Source organism: Acanthaster planci, linkage group LG17, assembly GCF_054643075.1.
Source record: "Acanthaster planci isolate LZ-2023a linkage group LG17, COTS_SCS, whole genome shotgun sequence".
NCBI classification, from domain to species: Eukaryota; Metazoa; Echinodermata; class Asteroidea; order Valvatida; family Acanthasteridae; genus Acanthaster; species Acanthaster planci.
In genome coordinates, this window is record NC_141793.1 from 12,455,833 (window position 1) to 12,470,610 (window position 14,778).

General features: G+C 40.3%; 3 protein-coding genes across 18 annotated transcripts in view; 1 reads left to right on the forward strand and 2 right to left on the reverse strand.

Moving 5' to 3' along the window:
• LOC110973333 (SWI/SNF-related matrix-associated actin-dependent regulator of chromatin subfamily D member 1-like) overlaps nucleotides 1-14,778 on the forward strand; it is a 102,294-nt gene that overhangs the window by 1,994 nt on the left and 85,522 nt on the right. For 2 of the 3 annotated variants that reach the window (XM_022224046.2, XM_087148054.1), the window contains exon 2: nucleotides 714-812. The exons of the other annotated variant lie outside the window; for it this stretch is intronic. In XM_022224046.2, coding sequence (XP_022079738.1) covers nucleotides 714-812 — 99 coding nt within the window. The remainder of the gene's footprint in view (nucleotides 1-713; nucleotides 813-14,778) is intronic. 3 annotated transcript variants of the gene reach the window in all.
• Nucleotides 2,635-6,830, reverse strand: LOC110973334 (steroid 17-alpha-hydroxylase/17,20 lyase-like). The gene is made up of 5 exons (XM_022224048.2): nucleotides 6,275-6,830; nucleotides 5,105-6,029; nucleotides 4,739-4,891; nucleotides 4,338-4,442; nucleotides 2,635-4,157 (listed from the first exon to the last, which is right to left on the reverse strand). The coding sequence occupies exons 2-5, from the start codon at nucleotides 6,000-6,002 to the stop codon at nucleotides 3,817-3,819; spliced, it is 1,497 nt and encodes a 498-aa protein (XP_022079740.1). The 5' UTR covers nucleotides 6,003-6,029; nucleotides 6,275-6,830; the 3' UTR covers nucleotides 2,635-3,816.
• LOC110973335 (steroid 17-alpha-hydroxylase/17,20 lyase-like) overlaps nucleotides 9,952-14,778 on the reverse strand; it is a 39,599-nt gene continuing 34,772 nt past the window's right edge. For all 14 annotated transcript variants that reach the window (XM_087148065.1, XM_087148061.1, XM_022224054.2 and 11 more), the window contains 3 exons: nucleotides 14,403-14,555; nucleotides 13,355-13,459; nucleotides 9,952-12,573 (listed from right to left, as the gene is read on the reverse strand). In XM_087148065.1, the coding sequence (XP_087004191.1) occupies nucleotides 12,236-12,573; nucleotides 13,355-13,459; nucleotides 14,403-14,555 (596 nt within the window). In that variant the 3' untranslated portion in view covers nucleotides 9,952-12,235. The remainder of the gene's footprint in view (nucleotides 12,574-13,354; nucleotides 13,460-14,402; nucleotides 14,556-14,778) is intronic.

Here is a 14,778-nt window from a genome sequence, read left to right on the forward strand (position 1 = left end):
TAGGTACCTAGGTGATTACACAGTGACGGGCTTGTGGTATGCAGCCACATACATGAGGGACATGACAGAGTCGGGTGCTTTTGAGAATTAAGGAACTTAAAATGAATAGGAGTTGTCAGGGAACAAACAGACTACTTCACTGGTTACGCGGCTGCAACGACAGAGCGTATTGAGAACAACACTTAATGTTACTGCGGGTAGGCAGTCAACCGTGACTCCATACAGTAGCTGGCTCCGAAGTGGGATACATAACCGGCAGCATATTCTGCAATTGTGCCCCATTTCCGTAATAACAGCGTCTCACTTCAACACTTGCATGATTTGTGTGAGGCACTAACAAAGGTGACACCATTTTGAAATTCAAAACAGTGTAACATTCAGAGACCAGATTCAGATTTTTTTCTACAATCATAAAGCTTATTTTTCACATTACCTTCTCTTTATGCCCTTTGTTTTGCTTGCATTATTTGATTACAAGAGGAACTTCACATGTTTTTTTGAGGGGGGCCACATCATGAACATTAATTGTTTATTCTATATTGAGGCAAGTGTACATTCCTTTGTGCCTTCTCCCTTCAGTGACACTCACAACTACATGGACATGTACATAATCAAACATGTTTTTTCATGCATCACTGCCTTTTTAAGCTAACCTGATAATTCCATTATTCATCCTTTGACTCTCTCACACCCACCCCCATCTTGTTGACAAGGACTCTTCTAAAGTGTCCACCACTGGTCCCACCACAACACATTCTTCCTCTTCTTCAGGATCTACATCCTCTTCTTCATCAACTTCTTCTTCAAAGCAGGTACCTGAACAACCGCTTTGAATGTACCCATGCATCAGGGTATGCCATGCATCCAAGGCATTCCATGGTTGTTGTGACTTCGTGGCTGTATAGTTTTCCTCTTGAAATGTTCATTTCTGGTATTTTGCCCGATTTCGGTTGAAAAACAATTGACACTGGTACATTATCTACAACTACATGTACCTAAAAATTTGGCTGGAACCTTCCTGAATCATCTAAAATCCTCCCTCCCAACCTACATGTAGCTTTAGATTTTTTGGAAGGGTCATCACATCCAGTGTAGATTAATTGTGAATGAGCTTTTCCATCCTCAAATGTTTGTCCAGGTATTCATGGAATGGGGATGGCTATATATAGAGGGTTTGCATTGCTGCCATCTTGCAGGCCAGTACTTTTGTTCCACAGGTTATGCACAAAGGAGGCTTCCCTGTGGATAAAAGAACTGCCCTGCAAGATGGCTACCACGCGAAACCTCTATAGTGAATTATTAGTAAGGAAGTTGAGCAAAAACTCATGGAATGCCTTCTTGCGCTGCACATTGTTAATAGAATTTTTGTTACACCCATGGTCTTAGGCAGCCTCATCGTGTAACGGGAAAACTGGAGATTCATTTGCAATGTGTATGGTTAAAACTGCATGCATGCCATGGTACAAGCTACAGAAGGCCTTGCTTTTAATTTCTTTATTTTCACGCTTTCCTCAAGAATTTGAAGAGGTGTCATAGCCTGAAATCATATGTATTTAAAGTAACCTCTAATTTGTCGGCAAAACAAAAGGACTGCAAATGCACTATGCAGTGAGAAAAGCCGCAGTAGATTTGTTCAGTTGTTCTGTTGCTGTTCACAGCTTAACAACATGCAGCTTATTGCTGAAGCTAACACAAGTCTGAAAATACAGTGTATGTGAAGTGATCACGTGTGTGAATTGCTGGATATTGTGTTGTGCCATGCGCATTAAAGTTCAGCTATAAGTTAAATGTGCATTGTTACCCAAAAAGTAAATCCCTTGATCAACAAGCATGACTGATTCAGATTGCGTTTTAGTATGTATTTAATTTTTTCTTTCCAAAATACATGTATATTGCAGTTGTCACATATATGCGCATCTTGATGCCAAGTGTTGAAATGTTACCGGTAGCGATTTTGATTCATGTTAAATCTCTAAACTTGAAGGTTATACCATATGTAAACCATTTTTGTGCTTTGAGGGATGAAATGTGAACTCTTGAAAAATTGTTTTTCTTGTACAAGTAGCCTCCATGGTTTGTTTTATTTATTCAAAATGCACATGCCACTGTACATATGTATAGACTAATCCGATTAGACGCCATAACTGCAGTGGCACTGCACTCACACGAACATTCTTCAGCTTGACGAGCGTGTGCGTTTGGCAAATCACGACACCCTGTTGGTCGAAGATGTATGTAACGTACGCGTACCACCTGTCCACACGCCTTGCGCCACCGCAGTTATAGCTTCTAATTCTGGTGGTCGAATTACACTATAGACTAATCCAAGGAGAAGCCATACTACTGATATTGAGGCACGCGCGTTTTTTGCAAATCGCAACACCCTATTGGTCAATGTGGCATGTGTGTGTGCTACCTATTTACGCACGTTGTGCAACCGCAGTAATGGCTTCTAATTCTGGTGGTTGAATTACACTATAGGTACATCAGTTTCATTTCCAAGTGCTTTTTCTACATTTGCAAAAGGCAGCATAATTTACAATAAATCACTGGGCATACAATTCACTTTTGACCATTGTAACACATAGTTATGTTTCAGTAGGACTTTGGGTCCCAATTGTTATAACCTTTACATGTACAGTGTATCTTGTGAGTGCTAAAAAAGGGCAGCTGGAATCTACTCCAGCTCGCAATCCATACACATTTTTATCACACTGGTATTGTACATTTACACTGTACAACATTTACAAATGCAATATTTAGTATTTACAGTACATAAAAATATTAATTTTTCATACTTACATAAACTTTGGTATTTGTGATAAAGGGTAATGCCACAGTTTTGCATAGTTATAAACAAATAAATATTTTAAAGCACTTCACATGTACATGATTTGGAAATTCAAGGAATTTTTTAATTTGTAGCTAACACGCAATATTTTTTCAGCCATGCCTTAATCACTTTTTTGTGAGCTATGCTTCTGATCAGGGTATTTAGCATCAGTTTAATAATGTATGTAGTACTTCAACTTGAAGGTAACTTCTTTTAAAATGTACAATTTTGGCAAAAAAGTCGGGGGACAATTTTTCTCCTGGTTGTTTACTGACTACCAAATTTGTCCTGTTGTGAATATCATATCTGATGCATTGTTTAAAACAATATGATTCAATCCTTTAGCAAAATGTTGACTGTTTCATGTACCGTTGGCTTAATTTGTTTATATTAGAATGAGTAAAAATAATTCTCATTGTTTACATGAAGCCACTGAACATGAAATTACAGTTGGACATTTGTCACTTTCCAACCATCTTTTGTATTTGTCCAACCAGGAGCAGATGTGGTCAGACAAATCAGAAATGTAAAGACAAACTTTCGAAGGCAAAACATTTTTGTTTTTACGTTGAGTTTTGTTCCTATGACATTTGTCCTATCACAAACAGAAAATAGCTATATGAAATTGATTGTACTAGTACATGTTTGCTTAGTCTGACCGCTTTTTGGGTCTAATTTCTTGCACAGTAGGTGTATAAAAAATGTGAAAATGGAGTAAATACAAACCGTGTTGAAATATTTTTTAAGTCAACTTCAGGGGCTTAGCTTCCTCTTTGCCTTTGGTATTATTTTTCTACTGCAAGGATTTCCCCTTAATAGATGCCTTGTACATTACTAGCTCCAAGTACATGTAAATGGAATCACTTTTACTTGCAAATATGAAGCATTTGAAAATCTAACATTAATGTTACTTAGTCATTCATTTTTCCCCAAAACATGGTGTCGTCAAAAATGTTGAATAGGTGTAGGACGAGCAGAAGAGTTCAGTGCCCGGGAAGGTTTCTCCTCTTGGCTATTATCTTGTAAGGTTTTGGCACCAGGTCAAAGTGGATGTTTGGCTGTAAGTCTTGCGGTGTCTCGGGGGGCATCTCAAGTGTGAATCTCTGCAGGAGGCAGGCACTGAGTACGAAAACCTCGGACTTGCCAATGTTTTTACCGAGGCAGGCCCGCTGGCCTGTGGAGAAAGGCATGAAGTAGGGGAACTCCTTGAGGCTCCTCAGCCTCCCTTCTGGGTCCAAGAATCTGTCGGGATCAAACTCATAGGGCTTGTGCCAAACCTGCTGGTCATGATTGATTGCCCAGAAGTTGGCCATCACTTGTGTACCTGTGATCAAGATCACATGAAGTGGGAAAAATGAATTTCCATTTCAAATGAAAGGCCCCACAAGAGATTTACATGAATCACATTGAAAGATACACTAAATCTAGATGTCCACTTAAAAGCACTTGCATTCTTTAGACCATAGAACATACATGTATCCCATTTCCGTGGGGGGAAAATTACCTTTTGGAATGTAGAATCCATCCACTTCAGTGTCCATTACAGCTGCATGTGGTACACCCAACAGTGATAAAGAACTGTATCGAAGCGTTTCATAGATTGTCGCACCTGCAAAGATTCATGTAAAGGTACGGTACATGAAGATACATGAAACAAAAACCTGACATTTGTATTCTGGAAGGAGTTTAAAAAAAAGACCACTTTTAAGGCCTGACAAGTTAATTGTTGAGAGCCCAGTGCATGGTGAAATTTTCTACATTCAAGTCATCATGATGAGTGCAGAAAATAAAATTTATGACAGTTGTCGGAAAATCAAATACACTAATAAATCATACTCATCCCCAAACTTAAAATCAAAATCTTAGTGCATCTGAAAGCTACACAAAGTAAAAAGATGTACTTACTAAGGAGCGGTAAAGTTAGTTCATCCTCAAGGGAGGGAAGTCTACCTCTTCCAATAGCCTCATCAATCTGTGATTGAATTCGTTGCTGCACTTTAGGAAAAGCTGCCATGTAGAGAAAGACCCACAAGAGGGCATTCAGCACCGTGTCTGTACCTATTTAAAACAGAAAATAAAAAGGTTTTTGTCATTTTAAGTACACACATACTGAGTTTTATTACAGTTTCGCATTATGAAATTAGGGATACATTTGTACTTACTAGTCGTTGTTTTCTTGCTGTTTTGAAAGTTTAATTTCTGAACAGAGATTCAGAACATTAAACAGTTATTTAAAGATAAATTCTTAGTTACCGGTACTTTAAATTTCACCTGCAAAGAAAATGGTCCATATGTTGGTTGTGATGTGTTCCGGTGACAACAGTTCTAGTGTCTGGCAATCGTCCTCTTTCTCTGCCTTCCTCGCTACTCGGATGAGAGCATCCACCATGTCTCTTATTGTCCCTTCCTCGTAAGTGTCCATGTGCTGCTGGTACAGAGTCAGCAGGTGATGGTCTCGTTTGTCCTTGGCCCTTTGGAGGGAGTCCATCCATGGGTTTGGAATATTCTGCAGCCAGGGGATGAGGTTGATGGGATGGACTGGGGAAACCCCCTTCATGATGTCGTGGGAATAATCAAAAATCTCCTGGAGTTCGGCATCCCCCTTCTGGTAACGCTTCCCGAATGCGATGTTGTAGAGCACGTTGAGGGAGGCCAGATTGGTGTCATCTCGGGGGTCGAACGGCTGGCCATCATAGCCCTCAAAGGTCTTAATGAGGCTATCCGCTTCATCGGCCAGCTTGGTCCCCAGGCTGGTGTTGCTGATGACCCGGAAAGCATGCTTCATGACTTTGGTGTGAATCTTGAAATGCTGGCGGTCAGTGCAGGCCATGAAGCCTTTGCTGATGAAGAAATCGATGGAGAATATCTTGGGCCGGCTTGTGATAGCCTCCCCGCTGTAGGCCAGTTTGACCGTCTCTGCCACGTTGAGGATCACCACCCGTTCCCGGCCAAATTTGATGCTGAATGTCGCCCCATACTTCCGGGCAAGGTCAGACAGGGAGAGATGCAGCTGCTTGGGGTTGATCTGGAAGATGTTGCCAAGGAGAGGGAGGGATCTAGGTCCAGGAGGGAGGTGGAGAACCTTAAAGATGTGCTCCTCATAGAGGAAGTGGAGAAGGAGGCAGATCAAGACTGCTAAGGCAGTATACAGCAAGACCAACAGGATCATCTTCTGTGAGGTGGTTGGAAATGGAAGCTGTACAACGGAATATGAAAATGAGAACTCATTAGCGTTGGCAGAATACTGAGACAAATATACACCCGGAATACAGCATACAAGTATCACATTTGATTATGTATATTTAATCCTGTTCCTACACTCTCAGAAAAAAATACATTGAAACTAACTGCATTTCAAAGAAATATCACCATAATTTATTTTCTGTGAAGGGTAAGATCCCATTCATTAATTTTCAAAAGTAAGGGAAAAAAAGGTCTTACCCAAATCTTTCCAGTTGGCTGAGTTTATCTTGATGTTGTATGCGATTGGCAACAACTTTGACGTAACAATCTCGGTGTAGCTCCAGCCCCTCAGATAGAGTTCGAGATGATCAGAAGCCAAATGATGCTTTCTACTGAAGGAGCGCGGACGCTTGTGGATGCAGCCCCCTAGCACTCAATCATTTTTAAGTTAAAGAGAGAGGAAGCCTTTTGCCCCTGTCAACCATGCATCGTCCAAAAGAAAAAAAAAAAAAACGATGTGGGCGGTGTTTAGGGGTGGGGGTGACAGCCGACACCACTGAGTGACATTGATTGAAGGGGTGTTGCCGAGTGGCAGGCTGAAACAAATGCAGGATTGAACCGCGTGCTGTAGCCTGCTCTGGCTGGCAGCTTGTAATAGAAACGTTGGAAGGTCATGGTCAGGAGTCACCAATTCCTGTGTGCACACACACGTGGGTGTTAAATGTGCACTGCTCTGGCATCTTTCCTCAGGGCCAGTCTCTTTTGTGGCCTAGCCAAGGTAGCAGACAGGGTGTTCCTGCCTGCCAAGAAAATCTCTAAGGTGTGCTTAAGATTGGCTTTACAGGGCAATGCAAGGCTGAGGGTTCTTCCTTTACCCCTGTGGGGGGCAGAAGTCTCTACCTGTGTGTGTGGGATTATCGGACTGACAGATAAGGGATTGAAGATAGCTTAAAGGACTTGTATTTGAAGGGAGCCAAGGCTATGAGGACATGTCTGCTTTATGGCTCAGGTTTTGGCTTGAGGGGATGGAATGCAATTTAATTTTTTTTTATGTATGTTTTCAGATGTAGATATTTTAGTTGAGAGGCTACATTGTATTTTGTAAGAGACTGGCGTAGGCAGCTAGCCTGTAAATGGAAATTGGTGTGATCAGTGCTAACATCATAGTCAATACATTTTCATACGTTCTCTCCATGATGAAAAGTTGTATTTGTCAACGAATACACTTCAGTCCTATGGTAATAAACAATGACCAGTTTTGGTTGTCAAGTAAATTACATGTACATTTGAAGATTGGATGCAGAGAAACACAGAAAAGAGAAGAACAAATATAGAAGATACCCTTTAGTACATTTATATGCATGTATTGCATATTCATGCCGTCTTTCATTTCATAAAGTATGCAAAAATACATGTAAGTACCTGTCCATACAGAGACTTTTGGATGTCAGGGTACAGACATGTACCTCTTTTATGTTGGTGCATGCAAAGTCCAAGGTTTCTGTACAACCTGCACTTTTTCATCCATTATTAATTTTGCATTTATAACAGGCCTTGAGCATTTTTTGGTTCAAATACCATAGAAGTCGGAATTGCACGTTCATGGATACTTTCCCCCAAAAAATGCATTCAGGGCCAAAAATAAAACAAAAACTTCCAAACTAAAAAGCAGCATGGTATATTACCCACAAATAAACTGTAAGTGTGAAATGAAAACTTAAGGTTTCAGTCAAGGTCTTGACTAAACAGCTCACACAACTAGTTTGTTGTCAAGTGGTTTTTTTAGTTACATATATGTGCCTTGATTTATTTTGCATTTGGTTTTCTAGCCTTCATACTTAAAACGTGTTGACATTACAGCGAGGAACGTGACTTACAGTTTGTAATGGTTGGGAATATTCCAACTGACAAAAGCAGTTGTGTCTGTACTGACGTAATCAGTGGAATTCAGGAGTCTATTTCTAGATTGACCAGAAATGTGGAGTTCTGTCTTTTTGAAAAGATGAATTGTTCATAAATTGCCATTGATTTATCTTTACGTTCACTTGTCGGAATCAAATGTAGCTGAAAATTTAAACCAAATTTGGGAAATGATCTGGAAATACCTTAATGTAATCTGTGGTGTGAAACATGACTAACTCTTCTCAGTGTTCATTGTACTCTTACTGTTCAACTGTATAGGCTGTGCGCCTCTGGATTTAAGTGTTTTGGTCAAGACAAACACTGCCCTCTTTTGTTCATTTGTAGCAAGTACGGGGTGCAGGTTGCAGACAACTTTAAGGTCAAGGAAGGCTTCTTGTAGATCAAGTGTGTTGCTGCCCTCTATCCTTTGGTTCAAGCCAGTTGTCAGTGCTAGTCACGAGAGGGCAGTATGTCAACTTATTGGGGCCCTCTACCTTTGTACCGGTAGCACACTCTTGTTTACCCAAGGAATGCACCTGTCCCAGTCCTTGGACTGGCCCAACTACAGCACTGAATGTGCGTGCTGTAGCATGTGCCAACATCATTTCTGTCAGCAACTCTTGCTTACAGAAAAAACTTTTCTGTCATAAATGAAATGCCAGGTTTGTGTGTTTTGGATGAATTATGACAAGTACATGTATAAGCCACATAAACTTGAAGAAAGTTGAAACATTTTCTATAGAAATTACCAACTATAGTTAGGGCAGCTCAACTGCAACACTATAGTTTTGGACTTTCCCTCCTGGATGGATGCTTCAGTTAAGGTAGAACAGTACTGGAGTGTACATGTACATGTACTAGTAGGTTTAACGCTGACAGTCCACAATCCTTCACCTGTTGGAGGATTGAGGACTGTTAGGTTTAATATTGGCCAGTGTTGGCCCTCCGCATTAACTTTGGAGAACAACTGTGTTTGAATGTGGTGAGAACCACATGCCCAGAGATTGTTTTCTGTGGTTAGTCATTTATTTTGCATATTCTTATGTCGATGCTTGTGATGTGCATAAATATGTGTGCAATTTCAGGCCCTACTCCAGTCCAGTCCAGTTTAGGTGTTAGAGGAGAGTTTCCGTGTCAGGTGGGCCCTTTCTCCATTATGAAACCTCACTACTGTATGTACCGGTACCTCTGTGGGTCTACACACGAACTAGAGAGAGCGCTATCCACCTTAAGCAAAAGCACCCCTTCGTCGGTTGAAAAGGGCCATGTTGGTAGAGAGTGTTCATTTTGTTGGCAGTGATGCCACTTCAACACTTGCGTTTCATAGTCATTCATGAATCAGTAATGACCAGGGGCCAATTTCACGGAGCTGCTTAAGCACAAAATTTGTTTAAGCACAAAAAACCTTGCTTAAGGTTACCAGCTCAAAATCTATGTGATTGTCATGCTAACCAAACGACAGGTGAATACCATTCCAAAACAATATACGTCACATGGAGTTTTGGCTGGTAACCTGATTTGTCAACTAAGGTTTTTTTCATGCTTAAGCAAATTTTGTGCTTAAGCAGCTCTATGAAATTGCCCCCGTTCTCTCCATTGATCTCTAAAGGAACCTCTGTTGCTAAAAAAAACTGTACCCTCTCTTGGTCCAGCTCGGGGGGGGGGCATAGATAGTGCTGTGTTGCTGATTCACATCATTTGTGCAGCACTCGCCTTGATTTTGCCCACATCAATCTCCAGTATTAGGGATTGATGTGGTTGAGTGAAATAATTTGTTTCATTTGTCTAGACTCTAATGACATGGGGTGGAACCTGTCTGGAAGGAACAAAGGTCAGCACATGTAGCAATGCTTGAATCCAGCCTTACCCATTTGTATAGGTCTGCATTTTATGCAAGTGTCTTACATGTACATCAGGACCCCCCCATTCTCTCCATTCAGTGGATAATCATGTGTTGTGGATTCCATGCACCAAATGTACGCTCATATCCAACGACACACATACATGTACATAACTCTTTCTGCTGTACCATGTACATTTCACATACCATACACACCCTAATTTATTCACAAAATGTCAAAATCCAAAGCGAACACGTAAAGGATTACCTCATTTTTCTAACCATTATAATGAAACAGTTTGAATACATGTACTTGTGTATACATAATTTACGTTAACGTGAGATAGAGCTGAGTGTGTGCCTATGAAGAAAAAATTACGTTTGAATAAATACACCGAATTAATATCAGTTCCTCAGTCCACACCACACTACTGTCTTTTAACATGTCAAAACTCCAAGCCCATACACCTCAGCTCGCACTGCAGGCAAGCCTTCACAAAAATTACAAAAATAAATGTTTCCTCAAACCAATTTGAATCTCGGTGAACCTTACGAAATAAATGATGAAAATTACACAGAAAAAGCCACTAAGATGGAATACAAATGTTGGAGAAATATTATTGAATTACTTGGACTTCTGCAATACATCGTTTCGTTTTTTAAAAATAAAATACAGAGCATGCCTCCTCCCAAATTAAAAATATTTAAAAAGATTGAATCACAAGTTGCGTAAAGTATTCCCATTGACAACATAACATTCGTAAATAAATCCATGTATTTTTATCTGTTATTTGCATTGGTGCAAAGAGCTAGATTGTGTTAAGGATTAATAGGATACATCATAAGTCAATTTTACAATAAATATATATGGAAAAATCTCCTGATTTTAAAATACACGCGTTTGTTTAGGTCACTAAAATAGAATATATACAGTCAAGTCTAGTGGCTACAGCACTTGTTACAAAATTAATTCCCACCGTTATGTGCTACACGAATGGGAAACAGTGTGAGTTGACAAGATTTAGGTATACCCCACCATGCCCAGTTTAAGTTAGTATTTTTTAAAATGAGGAAGTTTATTGGTGATTTTTAGGGGGGTGAAGTTGATACATATTTTAACAATATGATATTATGAAAAATTGGTGTGCAGTGCTCTCTGTTTCTGAATACATGTACATGCATTCTATAGTGTAATTCAATCACGATAATTAGAAGCCATTACTGCTGTGGCGCAACACTCGTGGACAGGTGGTACGCGCACGTGACATGCCTCTTCAACCAGCAGGGTGTCGTGATTTGCCAAATGCACGTGGGCACCAAGCTAAAGAATGTGCATGTGAGTGCAGTGCCACTGCAGTTATGGCGTCTAATCAGATTAGTCTAATCATGATACTGACTTTCTCTTGATTAAAAATCATCATAGAAGCTTCATTTCTGGGAGGTCTTAGCATTGAGCTGTACCCTTGGCTTGTAAAATAAAACTGTGACTTCCTTCCAGATGTGTACATAAATGTACATGTACTTTACCTTTATCACTGTCAAAAGGAAAGCTTAGACAACCTGTCTCTGTACACAGTAAAAAAAAAAACCCATTAACCATGTGGCTTCATCTTTATGACGAACACCCTCTGTTCAATAAAAAAAATGCTACAGTATAATTTGTTGTGTACAGTGCATGTAAAGACAATATTAACAACTACGTACATGGGCAATTCCAGAAATTAGGGGTCCATTTTTTTTCATGTCCCTGTCACATCAGACGTTTGATTTGGTAAGTTCAGAACACATTTTCTAATTTCCAAGAGTGATGAATTAATGCAAATTACCTGCCAAACAAATAGTCATACATGTACATGTAGTTTGAAATCAATTCCAATGATATTTCAATGTCAAATAACAAAGGTCAGATGTAACAGGGACACAAAATGTCAAACTTTTGGACCCCTAATTTCTGAAATTAGCCGCGTACATGTACATGAGAGCCTCACTGATATAAAGTTTTTTAAATCTCGGAAACGGAAGACAGCATAAGAAATTTGTATTGAGACTTAAAGCCCTGGCAGTTGAGAAAAGTTGAAGTACAACACACTGTGATTTCTTTCATCTCATTCAAGTGCTGATGTGTAGATACATACAGGTGTGTAAAGTCTGCCAAAAGTGGGGTTACCAACCACTTTCTTTTTTGGGGCAGATTTTATGTGTAAAGCCATAAAAGATCAAGTGGCTTTGAGACTTGTAGGAAATGACCATCCGTCGTTCCATAACTTCCATAAATTGGACCCAGTGTAGGTGCATATTTCTGTGTTGTACAATCATGCCAAGTTGCTAAGTTGTGGTAAGACTAAAACAACCTGCTTACCACCGTTTGACCAGTTACATTTGGAGGGCCACAGTGCAAAGTGGGTCACTATACAGAGACACAGAGGTCTGAATGTGACTTCAGTTAATTAGCAACAGGTGTTTTTAGTACCTGTGTCCTATATGTACATGGCCCGCTCCAGAGCCCTGATCTGGTAAGGCTTGGGGATGAGAGACACTGAGGCCAGCCCTTCCAGGTCTGCCTTGGCATTCTCGGGCAGCTGGAAGCAAAACTTGTGCAGGAGTTTGCCCAGGAGGAGGAAGAGCTCTGCCTTGGCCATCCCTTTACCGATGCAGCTACGCTGGCCAGTGGAGAAGGGCATGAAGTAAGGGAACTCAGACATGTTTCGCAGGTTCCCGTCCGAGTCCAGAAAGCGCTCGGGGATGAACTCATGAGGCTGGTCCCAGACAGTCTCGTCATGATGTACGGCCCAGAAGTTGGCCATCACTTGGGTTCCTGGTTCAATTAAAAAAAAAACACACACACAGAATTTGTTTAAATTTGTATCCGAGTTGATCACTGACATATATGTAAGTAAGCTTGGTGAATAAGTCAGCGAGTATTACATGCACTAGGTTTTGAGTATAGCGCCCTCTTGTGAGATGTTTGGATTCATTGTTCCTAATTTACATTCCAGAACTTTCTGCCAATGAGTGGTCTCCATAGGCAAGGAATTCACACTGTCAGTAGAGGGGGCTATTATCAAAAGCTGTACTCTCAGTCAAGCATGATGCAGTATTATCAAAATGCTGTACTAATATTACGAGTGTGTGATTCCAATGCATTCATGTGACCATTACATATATGCACATGTATGTTCATTACAAATATTAGAATTACACTGTAACTTCTGAGTCAAAAATCAAATGTGAAAGTTTACAACTGAGGAAATATCAAATGCACCAATAAATTCCATTATTAGTCATTTGACATGTGAATTGTAAGCTTTTGGACAGACTGTCACTTGACTATTCTTCTTCCGATTCAGTGGGCGCAGAGTTGGCCATACATGTCCATAATGAATTGGCTGTGGCTTAAAACTGCATGTGAGTCTATGACAGTGGCTGCTGACACCACCCATAGTCATTCAATTTCAAATCACAGCTGAGCAATGTGGACACAGCTTTACACTCACAGTTAGAAATGAACTGTGGTGCCTCTGTATTCCTTATATTTTCATAATGATGTCACTGATGTCCCGAGGAAACTATGCAAAGATGGTTGAAAGCATTTTCACCTTTTGGGATGTAGTAGCCTCTAACTTTCGTGTCCACAGCTGCGGCATGGGGAACCCCTAGCGTCGTCAAAGAGCTGAAACGCATTATCTCATTGACTGTAGCTTCTGTTAAAATATTGACAAGATAAAAATGTTTGCTAGTTGTGCATAGGTCCATTTACTTTTTTTGTTAGGATTTTGTTTTTTGTTTCCTTCAAACACTGTTTCTTTTTCATGGATTGTGCTATTGTAAATCAATATACAGGTGCCATAAGGGCACATTAAAAAAAAAATTGGTGAATGTCCTTTTTAAAAATAATCTTGAGGTTGGAAGGCTTTTTTTTGGGTTGGTTCAGTTCAACATACCTTACATCTTTGCCAGATTAAGAAATATTAAATAAAGAGTAGTTTTCTCAGTGAAATGAGTTTTATGTACACAGGCCAATCATTCATCACAAAAGGAGATAGGTCTAGGGGTTGTACTGCTGGACGAAACTAGGAGGGTTTTCTCTGAGATGGTCATGGTGCTGTAGCTATGTGAAGTGGAATCAGTATCAGGGAATGGGCGCCACTGTTGGGTACTAACACAGCATGCAGCAGAGGTCGAGACCGCGTCCGAATTACACGCTGTGGCTGCGACCGCATTGTACAAAGCTATGTGGTAGCTGGCTACACTATTTTCACAGGTTTTTGTGTGCGGCCACAACTGCGGCCAATAATTTGTGAGTCAACCTGGCTAAAGCTTGCTACGTCTTACATACAATGTCCATGTTATCACAAATATTAAGTATTAAGTAAGCTAGCTCTTAAGTGTTTTGATCCTTAATACCTGGGAATTTTTGTTTGCTTGGAATCTTTGTCTGAAATCCCTCACATTCTTTAAAGTATTGGAACCCAGTGCCACATTCTTTGTATTTCAAACTTTCAAGTGTCATCAAGCCCCATAAAGTTAGAGGGATTCCGACCTCTGCCAATCTCAGCAGAATCCTTCAGAATTTCCTCTTGGATTTTTAAAAAAGTATCTCGGAGGGTTATAGTCAAAGGCATAGAGAACTGTGAATTCACTCACCCAAGTAGGGAAGCCTGGCTCGGCAGTTGAGGGTGAGTAGTCCATCTTTCCCAAGTACCTGTTCAATCTGGTCATGGACCTTTGCCTGTTTCTTGGGAAATGCTGCCATGTACAGCAGACCCCATTGGAGAGTATTGGCCACAGTGTCAGTACCTGCACATGCAGGAAAAATGGGTACAATTAATGGCATTTTGTTTGTCCATGCAAATTTGCAAGACTGAAGACTGGGGTATTGCTAGGATGTAACCAGTAAGCAAAAATCAATGGAATCTGTGTGTCAGATCCTATTGGACTTGAAAAGTGGTAAACAGGTTTTATGTGTCTGTGTTTATTTGCTTAACTGATTTACATTTAGATACAGGCCTATTTGTTATTA

Excerpts from the sequence above, each read along its gene's own strand:
- LOC110973334 (XM_022224048.2), bottom strand. The coding sequence starts at position 6,002 with ATGATCCTGTTGGTCTTGCTGTATACTGCCTTAGCAGTCTTGATCTGC. Across the intron at positions 4,892-5,104 it reads ATGGACCATTTTCTTTGCAG|GTACAGACACGGTGCTGAAT; the intron begins GTGAAATTTAAA and ends TGTTTTAAATAG. Across the intron at positions 4,443-4,738 it reads ACTAACTTTACCGCTCCTTA|GTGCGACAATCTATGAAACG; the intron begins GTAAGTACATCT and ends GAATCTTTGCAG.